The sequence below is a fragment of the Phoenix dactylifera genome, unplaced genomic scaffold (assembly GCF_009389715.1).
Source record: "Phoenix dactylifera cultivar Barhee BC4 unplaced genomic scaffold, palm_55x_up_171113_PBpolish2nd_filt_p 000101F, whole genome shotgun sequence".
In the NCBI taxonomy this organism is placed as follows: Eukaryota; Viridiplantae; Streptophyta; class Magnoliopsida; order Arecales; family Arecaceae; genus Phoenix; species Phoenix dactylifera.
In genome coordinates, this window is record NW_024067683.1 from 1387096 (window position 1) to 1406037 (window position 18942).

At 37.0% G+C, this 18942-nt stretch overlaps 1 protein-coding gene across 2 annotated transcripts; it reads right to left on the bottom strand.

The window, feature by feature from the left end:
* Nucleotides 1-3021: 3021 nt before the first annotated feature.
* On the bottom strand, nucleotides 3022-18499 carry LOC103710814 (serine carboxypeptidase 1-like). Of its 2 annotated transcripts, none has more exons than XR_604676.4 (14): nucleotides 18174-18499; nucleotides 17937-18082; nucleotides 17596-17672; nucleotides 17353-17475; nucleotides 17000-17102; nucleotides 16875-16912; nucleotides 16655-16756; nucleotides 16276-16356; nucleotides 15956-16195; nucleotides 5280-5345; nucleotides 5064-5185; nucleotides 4002-4363; nucleotides 3870-3915; nucleotides 3022-3313 (listed from the first exon to the last, which is right to left on the bottom strand). XR_604676.4 is itself a non-coding variant. In XM_008796713.3 (14 exons), exons 1-14 carry the CDS (start codon nucleotides 18329-18331, stop codon nucleotides 3230-3232), a joined length of 1500 nt encoding a protein of 499 aa, XP_008794935.2. In that variant the 5' UTR covers nucleotides 18332-18499; the 3' UTR covers nucleotides 3022-3229. The 2 variants fall into 2 exon arrangements, 1 of the variants encoding a protein (XP_008794935.2); XM_008796713.3 differs by having other exon boundaries at nucleotides 4250-4363.
* Between the last annotated feature and the right edge of the window lie 443 nt (nucleotides 18500-18942).

An 18942-nucleotide genomic window follows, 5' to 3' on the forward strand; every position in this document is an offset into this window, starting at 1 on the left:
CGGGAAGCTTGAAGCGCGCGCGCCTCTCCGAAGGATGGCGGCAATCTCGAAACATCACTCCCTTCACCTGTTCCCCTTCTGGTTCCAGGCTCGGAAGTGGGGGGGCTACTGTTATGGGGGAATTGAGCCGCCATGCCCCACGTGATCGGCACGCGTATCCAGGAAAGCTACAGCTGCCCTATGATCCAGCACTCCGACCCCGAGTCGGACCTCCTCGGCTCCGCAGCCCGACCCCGGGTCGGCTGCCCTATGATCCAGCACTCCGACCCCGAGTCGGACCTCCTCGGCTCCGCAGCCCGACCCCGGGTCGGCTGCCCTATGATCCAGCACTCCGACCCCGAGTCGGACCTCCTCGGCTTCGCAGCCCGACCCCGGGTCGGCTGCCCTATGATCCAGCATTCCGACCCCGAGTCGGAGATCTTTTGATAACGACAGGCTATTCTCCAGAGGCACGCCGCGGCCTCCTGCTCCACTACTCCCTGCAACGGCTGTACCCGATGCTGCCCACGATCTCCTGTATCAACCGTACAAAGCGGAGCTCCACTACGCCCTGCCATGACCGTACCCAGCGCTGCTCCACGACGCCCCGTAACGGCCATGTCGGTGGCCATTCTATCGTGCCCCACGACGACAAACCCCCCTGAGAGACCTCCCAGCCAGGTATATATGCGGCTGGGGGGAGAAGGGGGGGTAAGCAATACCTCCCAGAGCACTCTCTCCCACTTGTGATTATCATCTCTCCTCCTCCAATCTCCTCTGACTTGACCGTCGGAGGGCCATCACCACCCTGGTGGTGGTGCAAGGCTTGTTTGCAGGTTCCTTGGCGGAAGGTGGAGCGCAACCAGCACCAACCAAGACAACTCAGGCGGAACCCCGTTCACACCGTCGTGTCAATCGTTCTCGGTTTGGACCACCAGCAACAATATGGATTAATGATAGTTATAAATAATAATGTATTTAATATATTTATTAATAAAAATTAATTATGAATAAATAATTAACAAATATTTATTAATTATCAATAAATCTAATGTAGGATTTATTAATCATCAATATATTTATTTATATGCCAAAATAAAACAAATTTTATTTATAAGAAAAAATATATTTTTAATATATATAATTAATTTAAAAATATTTATTAACTCATGTAAACATATTTTAATATTCGAAATAGCTAATATTAATAGTGTTTATGTAAGCAGGCCATAAATGGGCAATAAATAGACTGAGAAAAAAATATTTTACTTGAATTATTTATTCATAGATGTTGTTGGAAATTTAGTAATGTTTCTATATAAGATTATCTCCAATCAAATATATAAAAAAAAATATCGATGCTATTGTTTGAAAAATTTTTTACCAACTAAATATGGTAAAACTAATTTTCCTCTATAATTACTTTTCTAGATAAATGATTTGTAGAAATTGTCAAATTATACCTTAAGTGTGAAAGAGATAGTTGTCTCTCTCTTTTAGAATATTTTTGTGAGAGATGTATTTGGATAAACCGAAAAAAGAGGGGCATCGCTATCCACGAGAGAAGATGATGTGAGGCCTTTTTTTGGTTTGTTGGGGGAGAGTTTTCTTGTATGAGGCATTTGAGAGGAAGGGACCGGCTTTCAAATGTTTTTCTTTGGTAAAAAAGATCTTCCTCTTATATTCATTTCTTTTCTCTCATTTTTTATTCAATAATTAGATCGGTGCTTGTCCAAGATCTTGTGCCTGCTTGTTTGATCTATATTACCATTCTTCATAAGGTCAACGCCTTCAAAGTAAAGCAAGAGAACGATAAGGTGCAATGGATGGAAGGTGTGGAGTGGATGGAGGGTGTTTGGTTGGTTTCTTGTAATGGATGAAGAATGAATCCATGGACAAGGGTATATCAGGTGTTGCGACACTCATCTCTGGATGGAAGAAAAGAAACGATGCAGGGGGTGATCAGAAGAGGCAGAGGCATTATATTAGAACAAGATTCACTATAAGGAAAAAACATTGCCTGCATGCACTAGCATGGCCAATCACAGCTGCTTGTTCCGTAGGCATGCATAAAGACGAGTGCTTGACAAATAGGGCCCACAAGAATGATTAGTATGGTTGGCTACGTACATGGTTGCATGCACCAACGTAGGGGACAATGTCTTCTTTTTTTTTTTTTCTTTTTTTTTTCGGTGAAAAAAAAGGAAAGAAGAAAGGAAGGGACAAGCCCACCCCCGCATAGCAGCCCCGACCACTAGACCCCCACCCCATCAGGAGAATGTTCGGTGCGGGTAGACCGGGTCATGTGTTGGGCACCCCGACCTATTTTACTCATATCCTTCCCACCCGTGGGCCAGCTCGGTTACTCGACCCGACCCTCCGTTTGAGTACATCACACCTGGCACCACCCAGGCTACCAGCCGACCAGTAGCGCTTCCAGATCCCATGTCTAAGCGTGGAGCATCCAGTCCCCAAATTTAATCGACGCCCGCGCGTTTCAAACCTATAACCACTTGGTTGGAAGCAAACGTCCCGTTCCAACTGGGTCACCACCTTGGTGGCTAACAATGTCTTCTTGGGGGGGATGAGACCAGTCTCCTCTTGCTGATAATGGATAATAATAGGTTGTTCCCTCCTTGGTCTAGGAAAAGTGCTAATCTTTTCATGCTTTCCATAAGCTTATAGAAAAATACCTTTCTAACTAGACCTTTCCCATGGAATAAGTCTTGAGTACAATGGTTCTCACCTGAGTTAGGTAGATAAAACTAGTATTGAGCTCCTCAGAAAAAAGAGAGAGCTAAACTAGGGGCAAAGCCTGGCATTCCTCCACAAACAAGACCCGCACAACCCCAATTCCCCTGCATGGCAAATGTCAGGGCTTTATCAAACTGCATCAAGAGTAGTAACACCAAGGTGTCAAAAATTCTTTGCTAGGTTAGAATAAGTTCTCGCTGTTCCAGGTTTAATTGGCTAGCTGTTCCAGTGTCTTGGGAGCAGACGGCCTTTTCCCACAAATTAAAATGGCAAGAGAATAGGTGCTCATTTTACGAAAAAATATATTGAATCATGCATCTCAAGTGGCTATTAGATTCATCTGAGTGGCAGTTTTTGAATGCGATTGCAGCATTGCAAGAGAATTTGGAACAGCTGCGCTTCAGCCACATCGACTTTTGCTTATGCAGCAAAAATGTTTTGTGATTTATTAACCAGTTTACAATAAGACATGCAGAAAAATTCTGATTTTTATGTTTCAGATTTTTGTGCTTGCCAGCCAACGGCTGTAGAAGGTCAATGCCTCCCCTGGCTTGTATTCAGGTACTGTATGACCTGCTCCCTGCACCATCAATACAAAAAGGATGAGGAAAGATAACATATAAAAGCATAAGCATCCAAAAGCCGATGAGATAAATTAAAGGAGAAGCATAAAATTTAAAATAAAATGATGACCTTCATAGTTTCGTCTCCACTATATATAATGGATCTGTAGTATTATCTAAGAAAGCTAATCACAGTGACCCTAACATGGTCCAATTGATGTGAATTTCTACGTAGTTTCTCCTATCTTTGCAGCAAATTGTTAATTGTATTGCAAGGATCACTAGATTACAGCATTCTATTATTAAAGCAACAACAAAGAGATGATCCTTAGCCGCTAGCAAATGGGTAGGACTTGACATATTTACAATCTGCCTATGTCATATGGTAAAAGTCTGCTCCAATTACTTGAAGCTATGCATAAGCTAACATTAGAAATTTATTGACGTCATTTATTTCTGAGCAGATGAGATAGCAGCAGATTTAAGTCATAGCTAGAAAACTTTCAAGGTGATTGAAGTTGAACTTTTCTTCAAAAAGAGCAAGATGAAGACAACATGTTGAAAGTTTCATACCTTTATGGTGAGAAAGGTGAGATTGTGCTCATAGCCTTGGATGTATCTGCAATGACATAATAAAGCAATGAGTAAAACACAGTCCAAGATAATCCAGTAAAGACCAGCACACTACATTATTTCAGCACTTATATGGAAGTGGAGTGCAGTCTCAGTGAGTGTTACACTCAGGAAGCTTATATTCAACCACAAATTGTTGTCTGTGCAGAGGTGCTTCGACAAGAAATATTTAAATTTCTTTTTATGAGAAATCTAACTTGTTTTGGGAGCAAAGTGTGAAAATCTCTTTAAATTACTGGAAGTGGAACAATTAATAACAAAAATTTGTTTGAACCCTGAAAAAGAGGAGAAGAGGGGAGAGGGGAGGCTAGGTTAAATACCCAGCAACTTGTTCATCAAAGAACCAGGGCCTCCATTCATCAACAATTCGAAATCCTAGCGATCTAGTCCATGCTTCACTCCCAGTGAAAGGCACACACATGTCATGGTCACCACTGTCAGAAAGGAAAGGAAAATAAAAAAGGATCAGCTCAGGAAAAATGTCCTACAAACTATTGTTATGAAAGCAAGAAATTCACTTTGTAAAATAGTTGTAAATGAAAGTCAGAAATCAGAAAACAAATGGTTCTCTTTTTCTTTGTTTGGAAGCACGAATGCATGCATCCATTGAAAGAGAAGTATATTGTATTTCTTTGGAGCAACATTATTCTCACAGCATAAAATGATAAGTTTCCAAATCTAGTACTCTTGTCAAGTCAGAAGTCATGCATTGAGAAGGGGCATCAAAATTTTGTCAACACTACCCAAACATTCCATAGTTCTTAAGATTGGAACAACTATGGCACATCGCTAAGAAGAAAAGGAACATCTTGTACAACTATAAACAGTAGAATAGTGTATAATTGCACTTAACCATGATCCTGAAACAATCAGTTACAAAAACTATATAATTTTAAGAATGCACGATCACCTATTTCTGCACTTTGTTGATAACAGAACACTTAAGGTGAATATTCTCCAACTCTTAATAGAAAATTGTCATTTTGTTTCCAACACCACATTGATTCATTATTTGTATTTTATTCTCATTGTTTTGCATATACGAGTAAATCTTCCCCATATCGACATGGTATGATGATCTTCACACTATTCCATGACAAGTCATATTTCAAGAAAAACTAATGGATGGCAAACCTGAATATGAGTGCACGATAACCTTGTTCAGTGAGGTTCCTGTGATACTTGATCATGCTTCCAGCATCATGACTAAAGTATATTTTTCCAGTAAATAACTCCCATGGTCCCACCAAACTTGCCTAAAATGCATGTAAGACAATAAAGAATACAAAAGGTTTTAGTTTTCTGGAAAAATGAAGCATCAATGTGGAACAGTTAACTTTGCTAGCGTACCGGCTGGGCATGAATTGCAGATCTCACTTCTTCATTATTTAGCCATGAAGTTGCAACTTCATCACTCTACATGTTCATCAAGTTGGTTAAACTTGGTCATGACAGGAAAATATGTACACATACATCTAATGGTGAAAGAAACTGAGCTACATCAGTCAATTAATCAATCAATCAATCAATCAACCAATCAGTCAATCATAAAGCTCAAATCTGGAAGACATTCCACAAATATGATGTCATCCTAAAAGTTTGGTATGGCTAAAGATCCCTTGCAAAAGTCATTTCAGCAGCATGTTTTATCAGGAAAATATCTCTATTTTGAATGTAATTTCCAAGTTGCAAATTTGTTAGCGACTCAAATCTGCAAATTTGACTATGCAACAAAATATGTATTAATAATGCCTATCATACCATATGAAGATTTAAAATGCTTATGCACCTATATAATCCTTTTTCTTGTTTTTTCTTTTCAATGGAAGCCATATATTAGATGAAGATGTAGAACAATCATTAAAATGAACTTTTACATTAAATTGTAGAGGGAGCAGAACCATAGGTTGTACATAAAATGGAACAAAGATATTGAGATTTGGCAATCATCTAACCTCAAAGTAAATACCATCATATTAAAAAAATAATAAACTATTGGAACCGGGGCTAAGATAGATGAAAGAAAAAATATTTTAAATTTTTCAATATATATATATATATATGTATATACACACCTTGTAAATTTCATATATACTCTTTGAAGTTCATTTTAATTACACTTATGCCCTCATCATTTTCCATGCATTATCACCAAAGCAAGCTGAATCGAGCTGAACCGACCGATTCAGCCCAAACCGAGCCGACCCAGTTGGAGCAGTAGAAAACGGTTCCGCCCCCTAGGGGGCTAGAACCTGATTGGCTCTGGCCGGAACCGGATGGTTCCGTCCGATTCGACTCGATTTGAATCAGTACCGACCCGTACCGATGCCGACCGATACGAGTCTTGGTACCGGTTCCGCGAATCTTGATTATCAGTAATATAACCTAAGTAGGTTGAGAGTATTTATTGAACATGCAAAAATTCAAAGAAGCCCTCAAAATTTAGAAGGATATATATATATATATGACACAACAAGCGGGTGCCTCGTACAAAGTGAGAGAAAGAGAGAGAGCACACAAGTCTTCTTCCTTGTTGTCCCCAAGCAAATGCCTCTTTCTTGATCTTTGTTGCTGAAGAACCCACCCCCTCTTCCACGAGCCTTGAACCAGTCTCAAACCTAACTGCCCAGGACCTCCAATACAATGCAAGTCCCATCATCAATAAGAGACCCATTGTTGGGATCCACTCCCTCATTGTAAACATATAGCCTCGGTTATTAGATACAACTTCTAATGAGGACGAAAGGTTTCTTTTGATCTTTGGTTGTTTTGGGACATTTTTGAAGAGGCTGTAGGGGGTTGGACTGAGGAAGGGGTTAGCTGGTGGGGATCCGAGGAGGTAGAGGAATAAAAGGAAGGGGAAAAAATTAATGATGATGACGACAATGATGGAACCAACATCAGGTTTTGGGGATGTTAGGATCTGAGGTAGGGAATCCCCTGGTGGACTATGCTATAGGTTTACTATCTTAGCCTAAATCCTTGCCTACCTATTGTTGGTTCCTCTTTTCTTCTAGATTTTGTTGATACGTTTAAGAGAAGAGAGGGGAGGTGATGTTGTGGATGGGGCGCTCATCTTGGGTGGTGGTTGTGCATCTAAGGCTTGTCCATGGATGGAAGTGAAAAGATGAATGAAGAAAGGATGGATTGACAGCCTTAGTGTCCACTTAGTATGGTTTATCGCTTGAATTCACTCGGTACTTATACAAGCACTTTTGGGATTTTGCACCATAGAAGATGAGGGTAGATAAGCATCTTCATCTGGCTCTTGCCATCAAAAGGATGCTTCCACAATTTTCAATCATGGTCATACTCCATGGCATCATATATTGGGAGTGTTCAATGCAAATCTGGCTAGAGCAGGTTGGAGGGATAAGTAGATTGAAAGCGCCATAGTTGAAATCCAAAGCAATGAAGGATCAGGAGTCGTTCAATTTTATGGACCACTGCATCTAGAGTCTGGCAGCAGTAAGATCGGTTTGCTTCGCAAAGTCTTTGTATAAGCAGAGGTGGCGAATGGTCATGAGCTTGGGGCATCGAGGGTGTATATGTAAAATAAACTAATATTGTTCTCTTTTTGATATTGAAAATTCTAAGTTTTAATAGCCAAACACAGCAGTTAAAACCAAGGTGGAGGAGAAAAAGAAAAAGGTTCAAAAGGATATATAAAAAATGTGACCTTCAGGCACGAGTGGCAATCATGTCACTTCAGATATGGGTTGGGTCAAAAATTTGTCAACATGAACTGACCCGTTTATTAAAAGGTCAAAAATCTAGACCTAAATCCGACCTTTTTATGAAATAGAAAACCCAAACTGACTTGCATAACCATTTGATAAACCGGTCAAATCAAGTTAAGTGAGTTAAGAAGGTCTTAAATAGGTTAAACATGTCGGGTTAAATGGGTCTTAAATGGGTTAAGTAGATCAAGCAGGCCTCATACGAGTTAAACATGCCGGGTCATGACTCAATCCAACTATTAAACAAGTCAAAATAGATTAGCATGTGATAGATATAAACCTTAAACAACTTGTATAATAAATGTGTCCAGGTGGGTTGACCCATTAGGACCCGAACCCATTTATAACAAGTCCAAATCTACTTAAAGTGGGTAGGTTGTGGGTCAAGTTGGCCCTATTTTTGGGAGGCAAATATGCAAAATAAGCCAACTTTAAGTAGATTATAACCCAAACACCAATAACTCACCAAAGCTCTCCTATGTGCTAGGAATGGACCTAAATGTGACTAAAACTAGTATTTGCTATAGCCGTTTTCTTTGGAAGATCATTTGTGAAGGTGTCAAGAAGCAAGAGCTTGCACATTTGGCCCGATAGGTAGGAATGATAAAACACAATTCAAACCTAAGCTAACAAGATAATGTCTGTTGGTACCGTTAATGAAATATTGAATTGATACATATGTTCTCCACTCAGAAGCATCAATTGGTTTGACCTAACATAAGATATATTAGAGTAAAGCTATCTGAGTTTTTTTTCAGGCACTTTTAGAATGCACGGACATTCCTTTTTGAGAGAAAAAAGTATTCCTTTTTGAGAAGACAGTAGCATTATAATGGTAAGTAATATTAGATAAGCAACTTTCTATTCACGCTCACCCTAAATGTTCCAATAAGTTTCCCAGACAAGAAGTATACTTGATGCAGTAAAATTAATCTACAAATTATCATGGTAGATCTCTTCAACACTGCCCAGATGGGAGATAAAATACTGGTGATATTAACTCCTGGAAGACTAGATCTGTAGTTTCATTGCTATGAAGTTGCTATTGTAATTTCACAAGACAATCTTATTCACATCCAAACTGCTGCTTCTTTATTGCATACCTTTTGTAAATAAAGGTCTTTGTTAGCACTAAATTCCATTTTGTTAGCCCTTTTTTTTTTCAGTTTCATGTGTACTAGAAATTATTGTAGGCTTCCTCTTTTAACAAAGATGGAATTCATAAGATCCACTAGAAAAGTTTCCTTCCTAGTGTAATAGTTTCATTGGTAGATTTCATCCAAGGGAATACTATCTTGCTTAGAATGGATCGTGCTATAAGGAGATGACTTAATGAAGGTGACCTGAGAAATAACCATACTGGGAGCTCAATATTGGAGAAATGATCTCATACATAAAGAAGATAATTTCAAGAACACTTACAAACATAAGATATAATGGTGCTCGAAGAAAACACAAAGCTTGAAGATACACAGATGGTTAGGTGTGTACAATGTTAATGGATGTAGAATACTGATTAAAGGAATTATTCACTTTCCAATCTATTGCTTCATAAATCAATAATTTCATTTCCTAGGGAACATTAGTGTGCTGCAATGAATCATTCTATTTTTTAGCAATAACCCTTTGTTAGGAAGAATGAAGTGCTCAAAATATAAATGAATTTTTAAATAAATGAAGTACCTAATAATTATGCAACTGTAAATGCTAAAGTTATAAGAACTAACTATTGTTGCCATAATTAAAACATATCCACAGAATTATTTTATATAGATGATGCACTCTATAGCTATTCAACCATAAATACTAAAGCCAAATGAACTAACAATTTTCACCTTAATAAAAAATATGTCCTCACTGGTTTACTGGATATGACTAGATAAATCCTTATTGCTTAAGTAGATAAAGCCATATATATCCTCAAGGGTATAACTAGATGAGGCCAAATAAATCTTTGAGATCCATATATACTACTTGGCAAAGTGTCCATATGTATTCTATTCAATTAACCAAATGAGGCCACATATGCCATCTAGTGGAAGGTCCACATATATTCTTATCGATGAGTCAAAGGAGGCCAAATTTACCACTGATTGGGGTTCCATATGTAATGTAGAGTTATATCAATGCATAAGAAATTAGAAGTATATCCATAAGTTCAAAAACCACTGGAACGGAATGGTACTATTGGTGCCATACCATTTCAATGTGAAACTGGTGATGGTAAGGTGCCAGGACATCAAAACCATTCATACTGATATGTACCAGCTATACCAATTCTTATTGATGCATACTGATGGTACCACCTCGACCAATTGGTTGATAGCAATAGCATTTTATTTTTTTAATATTTTTAATTCTGCTAAATATAGTCTGTACTAGTACTGTATCAGCACTATACTTATATCATAGACCATGCTAATGGAAAAATGATACAAGGTTCCCAACTGGTATTTAAAACTATCATTATCTCTAGATTTAACAAAAAATTAATAAATGCCATGTTAAAAAGCTCCAATGAAGATCCATAGATGTAAAAAATATTCTAATACATAATTTTAAGTATAAGCACATCAAACAAGTTAAAGAAAAATATAATTTCGAAGACATATGATTCAAGCAAGGCTCGCCGTCTCCGTACCGAATCTTGTACCCATACTATCCTATTACAGTATCAATACGCAGTACAGTACGAGATGGCGAGGCGTACCGAGTATTAGTACGACATGAGATGGTGAGGCGTATCGAGTGTTAGTACTATACAGGACGGCGTACCAGTTTAGCAGCGATACGGTAGGTACACTCAGTATGGTACAGTACTGACTGGTATGGTGAACCTTAAATTTAAGAATTTCAATCAGAAATGAAAACATAATCTCAAGATAAAATAACACAAGAATTCTGAGAAGAAATCAAAAATCTAACAAAAGGTTTCAAAATATAGAAAAGAAAACTTATAAACTAAAGCCAATTATAGAGTCCAAAAGTTGAAAGAAACCCTAGCTTTGAAAATGATAACAAGGTTTAAAAAACCAAGATATATCCTAACCTTTGAAAAAGCACTAAATAAACCAATTGTTTGAAAGCTAAGTACAATTCTTAGCTCTGCAATTCTGTTACCGGCACAACTCACCTCTTCAATTTTGTTTCGAATATAATATCACTTGCTCTGTCGCTCGCCACTTTGCTTCACCCCTCTCATTGTAAAAGTCGAAACCCTACTCCGATTCTCTCCATCCCTAACTGGTTTGATGACACCATGCCACTAACAACACCAACAACAAGGTAAGTCTCTCCCTCTCTCTCCCTCTCTCCTCTCCCAATGATAATGACGAGGCCGTCAAGCCCTCTCTCTTAGCCTCTCCCTCCCTTCCTACCTTTCCCTCTCCCTCTCTCCCTCCTTTCCTCCCTCCCTTCCAACCTCTCCCTCTCCCTCTCCCTCTCCCTCTTCCCCTTGTGTCCCTCCCAATGACGGCAAGGGCTTTCCAGCCCTCTCTACCCCCTCCCTCTCCCTCCCTTCCTCCCTCCCTCTCTCTCTCCTTTCCTCTCTCCCCTTCTCCCTCTCCCCATCCCTTTTCAGCTTTCCTTATATTGGTACACCCTGTTACAGCATGGTATGGAGTATGGACCCATACCATGGCAAACCAGTCACTGGCCAATACGTCCTATGGTATCGATTTAGCAAACCTTACCACTTATCATTCTTAAAGGTCCATATCAAGGAATGTCGAACCAACATGATCCGGATGGTTCGGCCTGCACTGCTCGGGTCGGTTCGTCTATTAAACCCTCCCCTCTTCGCTTATAAACCCGCCTATTTATAAATCCAGCCCGACTTGTTTATAAATCCTCAGAGGTTAGGGTTCCTTCTCCATATATCGTCAATAAGCCTTCATCATACCCTCTCTCCCAAAGTTTACAATCTCGATATCAGACCCAACCGGTCCATCCTATTATAGTGTCGGTATACAGTACGACATAAAACAGTGAGGTGTAGCAAGTGTTGGTACGGTATGAAACTGCGTATTGATTTGGTACTGGTACAGTACTACATACTGGTTCCTCATCATTATCATGGCATCTCTCCCTTAACGGATCCGTCGAAGGCCTCCTCCAGATCCAGCTCTCTCCGGTCCAAGTGAGTCCCCCCTTTCTTTTCCTCTCTCTCTCCCCCTTCCTCTCCTTCCTCTCCCCACTCTCCCTCCCTTTCCTTCTTCTTTGGCCCTCTCCCTCTCCATTCCCGTGATTCCAATATGCCGCATTTCTAAACGGTATGAACGAGTACCATATCATACCAATCGCCAGCTGCATACATGCCGATACCAGTTCTTCCCTTCCCCCTAAGGTTTATGATAATTAGATTATTATTTAAATTAGATTATTATATCATAGTTGTATATAAATTAGATTATTAGATTATAATAATCATAGTTGTATTATACGATAATTAGATTATTATATCATAGTTGTATATAATAATGTTTATGATGTTATCATCATATTGTTATGTAACATAATATAATATGATATCTACAATATTATCTACCATATAATCATCACATATTGATATATTAAATAGTATAATTTTATATTGCATCATGTTGTTGTATTAAAATATAATAATATATTAGCATTAATGAAGTAGATTACTAAAGTATTTTTCCAATAATATGTAAGGAATAACATAAAATAGATAGTAATTCTTTAAAATAAAATATTTTAATTTAATTAAATAATATGATCTCTTCCAGTATAACAATTATCTAATATATATTATAATGATATAATAATAAAAGTATAATAACAATTAGTGCACTATCATAATGATGATAGAAATTTTATTGTTATATTATAGTTGTATCTAGTATTAGTACAAATATTGTAATAATTATATTATTCTCAAAATTAGTTGAAATTATATTAACTATATATCAATGATAATAGTTACATGATTTAGTATTTATTACGATAAGCTTAATAATCATTATATCACATATTAAATATAATAATGAAAATTATTGTTATATTCTGCTTAAAATTATAATAGTAGTAATATTATTATAAGATTATTATAATATTACAAAATAGTTATTGCAATATATTTGTAATATGTATGATTTAATAGCAATATATTCCCAACAGGTTCATGTCCATTCCGCTGCATCTGAATTTTTATTTAAATTTTCTTTTCCTCTCTCTCTTTCCTTCCCCCTAAGGTTTCCCTCCATAGTCTTTACCTATAAAGCAAGGAAGGGAAATTCAAATAGGTGGGGCCTGCTAGGTGAGTTGTTATGAATTGTCAGTTGGTTGGTAAGGTGCGTTAAGTCTATGATTCAGCAAGTAAAAAACTAAATATAGACTTATTTAGATATATATCATTTAAGTAAATGTTTTCCATTTAATCAAGACATTATATATAAATAAGAAACAATTTCCATTTGAGTAAATAAAAATACTCAAAAATCTAATTGCATAAGAATAAAAAGCTGGTTTCTCAACTTTCATTCCAATTCCAGTTTGGGGTTGAATTGAAATTTCAGCTTTTAAACACTAAAATGTTTCTCAACTTTTAAGATCACCAAACTCAGAAGTCCAGTTAGAGAAGTCATATATCTTAGTCTCCAAAGCACTTCATCTAATACAGAATTAAACAACACTTCTTTCATAGAATGATTCAGATTTTGCCCATATACACAGATGTAATTTTTTATTTTAATTTTTAAGTGTAAGTTGGGATGTTTCATGGAGTTCAAGAACATGGTCAAGTGTGCATAAGAAATCATGATCAAGACACCTTTGAAGTTTGGATCTCAAGACTTACCTCCAACTTGATCACATCTGATTTGACAAAACAAAGACTAGTTGAAATAACAAAGGTCTAACTGTTTAAGCTTGAATTTGATCTAAACTTGTCCATTGGAAACTTGTTTGAACCCAATCTGATCCACCAAGTGACTAGGCAGACCTCTAAATTTTTAAAGCATAATCCACTTTCTACCCTCATTTATCCCACTAATAGACCACGAGATTCAGCATGAGCAAAAGCAAAAACAGGGCCGCAAATAAAATAACCAAATCTCTTAAAAGAGAATGCAAAATTAAGAACAACATACCTTTTTTCCGATAAATATAGCCTACCAATCTTCCAGGTAGGCTCCAATATTGATGCAGCTCCTCAAGGTTGCAAAGTAAAATTCATACATGCTAAAATAAACTTTATATCTAGGTAGAACTTTTTTTTTATTAAAATCCAAAAATAATGCACAAAAAACAGAGGAAGGGAGAAAGAATAGAGGAGAGAATAAAAGAGAGAAAGAAAAGAAGTTGATAGAAAATAGGGACAGATATTGAGGGTTCTTGCTAATTAAGGATGTGTCTTGTTTGTTATGGAGTCCTATTTTTTTAAACCGCATTATCTCTTTAGCTATAAAACTAGTTTTTGTGATGAATATTGAATAGACTGAAATTCCTTTCCTCTTTTTCGAGTATCCTAGCTCTTATATCTCCTCTACCTAGATTTCTCACTAATCACCATTATTCTATCTATCTGACTCCTTTTTGCACTTCTCACCTTCAAATTTCTCTCCTTCACTAATTTTTCCATTTTAAAGAGTAAGTGTAAAGAATTAGACCAAATCAGATCAGAAAATCAGGACAAAAGGGCTTACACAGTAGATCAAGCATAATGAATAGTGGATATAAAAAAAATTCAATCCAGAATCACTAGATATTAGCTTAAAATTTATACGCCTTTAGATAAGACATGTAACTAGAGTTTTATTTTCAGTGTACAGATCATAAGGTATATATTATTTTGTGATGCTTGATGTGTAATGGGTTTTCAGTTCATATTTATATGCAATTTCATGTACTTGCATTTTATTTTATAGGCATTTATATGATTATGTGTTTAATAATTAAACTGTAATAAGAGAATGGAACATAACATTGTTCATTTAGCATTTATATTGGACTTTCAAATACTCTTAAGTAGACCAGTTGAATCTCCAATGCATTTAAACTAATCTCTAATCCAAGATGGAAGAGAATTCCTAAGTAGCTAGGAAAAGAAAGTATACCAAGTACCAACTCTTAAAGAAGATGTAAGGAAAAGAGGAAAAAAAAAACAACATAATCTTTTGTCTACAAATCATCTCTAAGTTTAACCTCCGTTGATCTATAATCTTGTTGATACAATAAAATACTTCTTAGGATAAAGAACAGGACTGATCTTCTTATGATTATACCCAGAATATTCACATTTAGGTCAACACCACAATGTACAAAAACTCCTCCCTTCTTAACCATCCTATATTCTTTCTCCAACTGCCTGACTTAAACCCTTGGCCATATACACGTGCAACATCCCCTCAAATAGGAGATCTTATGAGTTATATGTCACAAATAGAATCTTTAGTGATTGGCTAGATCAAATACGCTCTCCATCTTTCCTTAATTTCATTATCATTTGTCCTGATGTTACTAGTCATACAACATCTGATGAGGTATACAACCATATTTTCCTCTTCCTATTTGTTATTAAGTAATAAGCAATAGTTCTTTATTTAATGTAAGCTATAATTTAAGTCATAGACGGGAACATCATAGGCATTAAGAAACACTTCTTTTCATCATTTTTTCACTAATGCTAAATCTTTCAAGAACTTGTTCTGCCTACAACACCATAAACAGATAAATGATTCCACAGTAAAAGCAGGATATCATCTTTTATGTAGGTATTCAAATGTGCATTCATTAGTGAGAGTTTTCAATCTAGTTAAAGGTATCCAAACATTGTCATGTATTTGTGAGATGCAAAAAACATCCTTGAGAAATCATATTTATTATTCAATGAACCTTTTAACTTTTAATTAATACAATAGTTTCTATCTTGAAGTAGTCATAACATGCAGCAAAAAGGATTACGAAAACTTTTTGTTTGAGATAGTGCTAATCAAAAAAAAAGCGTAATCATCAAATAGAATCTAGCAAGTATTTCTAAGTTCACACAAGAAGAAAAGTAGAAAAGAATAATATATCATCTAACTGAGGCTGTTTCATAAAGCATGAATTCATTCTTGGAATATTGGAGAAACTAAAAGCTTTCCATAAAATCATATCAAGTAATGTTGCATTTCTGCTTATTTCCATATATTCAAAAAAACAAATTTTTAGGACAAAGGAAAACAAAGAGTATGTGGTGACTGCCATATTCAAGGACTACAGAGTGAGAAGGAATAGGTAAAGAAGATGAACGACAAGGAAAGAAATAATTGCTACACTTACCATGCAAGGAACTGAAGAACTTCCCAGCTCTGGCCAAGTTGGAACATATCCATCTCGTACTGGAGCTCTCAGAGGCCAAGAACGGCCAAACATTCTTTTCCTTATTGGGAGAGGCCTATCAGTCTCACCTAGTCTTCTGAAACTTGAAGGCAAACGGCTGTTCCCAGACAAACCATCTCTAATTTCGCGACCATGGTAGCATGGCTCAAGGATATCATAGATGTTTAGGTTACGAAGTTCCTGGATATGGCTACAAAAGCCTCAGATACATGGAGAAGATTAATTAATTAATGACATCAAAAAAAAAAAAATAGCATTACCCGATCAACCCTGTCTAGCATGTTTTGGCAGCTCTCATTTACTGGATTCCAGTAACTTCCATGGCAGGCAGTATTAGCCTCCTGAAATAACAGCATGCAATCCCATAAATCTAGGGCTAAGAATTTGTTGTGTTTCATTGATTCTTTTAAACAATTTATTAATTAAAAAGAAGAGTAAAATTTGGCTTTGTAACCAATTAAGAACATTTTCTAAGAATCAGATAGCTCTAAACAAGCAATTGGAGGATAAGCAAATTTTGCTGCATGTCATTTCAAAATTACTATGAGGAAACATAATAAGATACTGTCATATGGAGTTCACAGTAGCTTCTAGCTTCCCAAAATAAATCCTCTGTCTACTGAAGAGGTGAGTCCATACCTGAAATAAATCGTTCGATATAAGACCCATTCCATGAGCAAACGGAACAAGAGCATCCCCATCAAATACCGTGTCGGCAACACCATTTCCGACCATATAGCCCTGAATGACATGTAAAGAGATCAAAGACAAGCTCAAAATACTTCCATTTATAGTGCCAGTATATTCCTTTATCATTTGTTAAAATAGCAAATGACATATCTACTCAACAGATTCTGACCTTAAAGTTGATTGTAGGCTTTACACCATCTTCAATTCCTGTAAGTAAATAATTAACAATAGACAAACCTAAGTAAGACATCAATCATCTCACAGAAATGATACTACTATCTGAAATCAGCATACCTTTGGCAACTTCAGATGCAAGAGTTGGAACATAGACTCCAGCATATGATTCTCCGGAAATATAGAAAGGATTCTGTTGGAACTCTGGGTATAGTTCAAACCACTGCTTGAACAACAAAATCATAAGAAAACATCCACAATGCATCACCAAACAAAAAGAAGCATAAATTCGTAAAAACAGAACTCAGACTAATCTAGGAAAATTAAGAAAACTAATCGAGGAAGACCATGTAATTCAATGCAATTTGCTAGTGAGTGGCAGGCCTCTCTCAGATTTATCACTATTATTGACTATGCAATGCAAGATTATAATGTTACTCTATCATCCTATCTCAATAAATTGGAGACAATACCTTCAAAATAAATTTGTGTGAATCAGAGGCAGTCTTCAGATCTCCAGTAGCATAATCTGATTCATCATTTGAATATGACATTCCAACACCCGCAGGAGAGTCCAAATAGAGAATGTTAGAGACCTAAATTGTAAAATGATCAGTCATGCCAATACATATGCAATATCAAATCAGTTTTTCTGAAGTGGTGAGCTTGAACAGAGAAGAATTACACTGGTGAGTTCCAAGTCCAAGACCTTTTACCTTAGACCAGCTGTAAGGATTGAGATGCAGCTGTGGCATGCTCCCAGCAGACCCTCCAGACTGAAAGTTGAAGGGACCTGCAACGCAATGCAAATTAGCCCTTCACCAAATTAACATGATCATCTAAGCCTTTAGATTTACGACCTCGAAAGGATAGGTCGCAATCAACTCTAGACTGCAATTTTCAGTAATTTTTTTCTTCGTTGAATTTTGTTTGATGGACAAACATGCATATTCCCAATACAAAAGCATCCACTTTCCATGCATATAACCAAATCTAAATTCCCCATAGGAAAACACATAAAATCCAAATTGACACACGGGTCTGGATTAATTGATACCATGCTCATAGATGAAGCCATCGAAGCTGGAGCAACCTGGCCCGCCATTGAGCCACATGACCACGGGGTCCTCGGACGGGTTTCCTTCTGAGACCACGAAGTAGTAGAAGAGATTCCTCCCATGGCCCTCATCAACAGTCACATACCTTTCCACAGACACCAAGATTAAGAAATCGATGCAACAAGAAAACTATTAACACCGACGCCAGAACCATGAAGAGTGGAAGCAGTCAATACCCAGAGTAGTGCTTGGATGGGAAGGTGGCATTGAAGCCCGGGAGATGAGTGATCAGAGCACTCTCGGGGGCCGCCGAAATCAAGAAAGCACCGCTCAGAGAGAGAAGCAGAATTGAAGAATAAGCCGAGAGGAAAGGAAGAGAAGTGGAAGCAGCCATTGATTCTGCTCAGGGCGGTTCATGTGGACTGGGAATAGTAATATTTATATGACGCGGCCTGCCAGCGACATCAAAATGAAAACGGAAGCGTGGAGGAAACGCAAAGATTGCCCTGGTCCTAATTTTTTTCTTTTCTTTTCTTTTCTTTTTTTAACAGGAATACGGAATCCGATGGAACAAAAAAGGTTTGATTATTTGTTCTTAAATAATAATAATTATTTTTGGAAAAAAAATAAAATTTTTATTTTTCTTTAAATAAGTTTCCATCTCTTTTCTCCTGATTTCTTTTCTTTTTCCCGATCACTCTCAATCCTATCGCCTCCGACTACTCCAGATTTTTGGATCTCCTTGGCCACCTCTCCATCTAATTCAAACTCTTTCTCATCCCTAGCCGCATCATCTATCTCATTATCCCTTCCTCTCGCTTAATATAAACCCTTATAACAAATATATATTTTTTTTCAATTATCAAAAATATAAAAAAATAAAACTCATATTTTAAAATTTTTATTAAAATATCACAGTGCCAAATGCGACCAGGTCCAAGGAAATAAAAATTATAGGAGACAAATACTATAGGAATATGCGCTTGCTCCATGATTTTTGTTTGG

Coding starts and splice junctions, on each gene's coding strand:
- LOC103710814 (XM_008796713.3), bottom strand. CDS start 18,331: ATGGCTGCTTCCACTTCTCTTCCTTTCCTCTCGGCTTATTCTTCAATT. Junction 18,083..18,173: donor CCATCCAAGCACTACTCTGG/GTATTGACTGCT, acceptor GTCTGTGGAAAG/GTATGTGACTGTTGATGAGG. Junction 5,186..5,279: donor CTGCAATTCATGCCCAGCCG/GTACGCTAGCAA, acceptor CATGCATTTTAG/GCAAGTTTGGTGGGACCATG.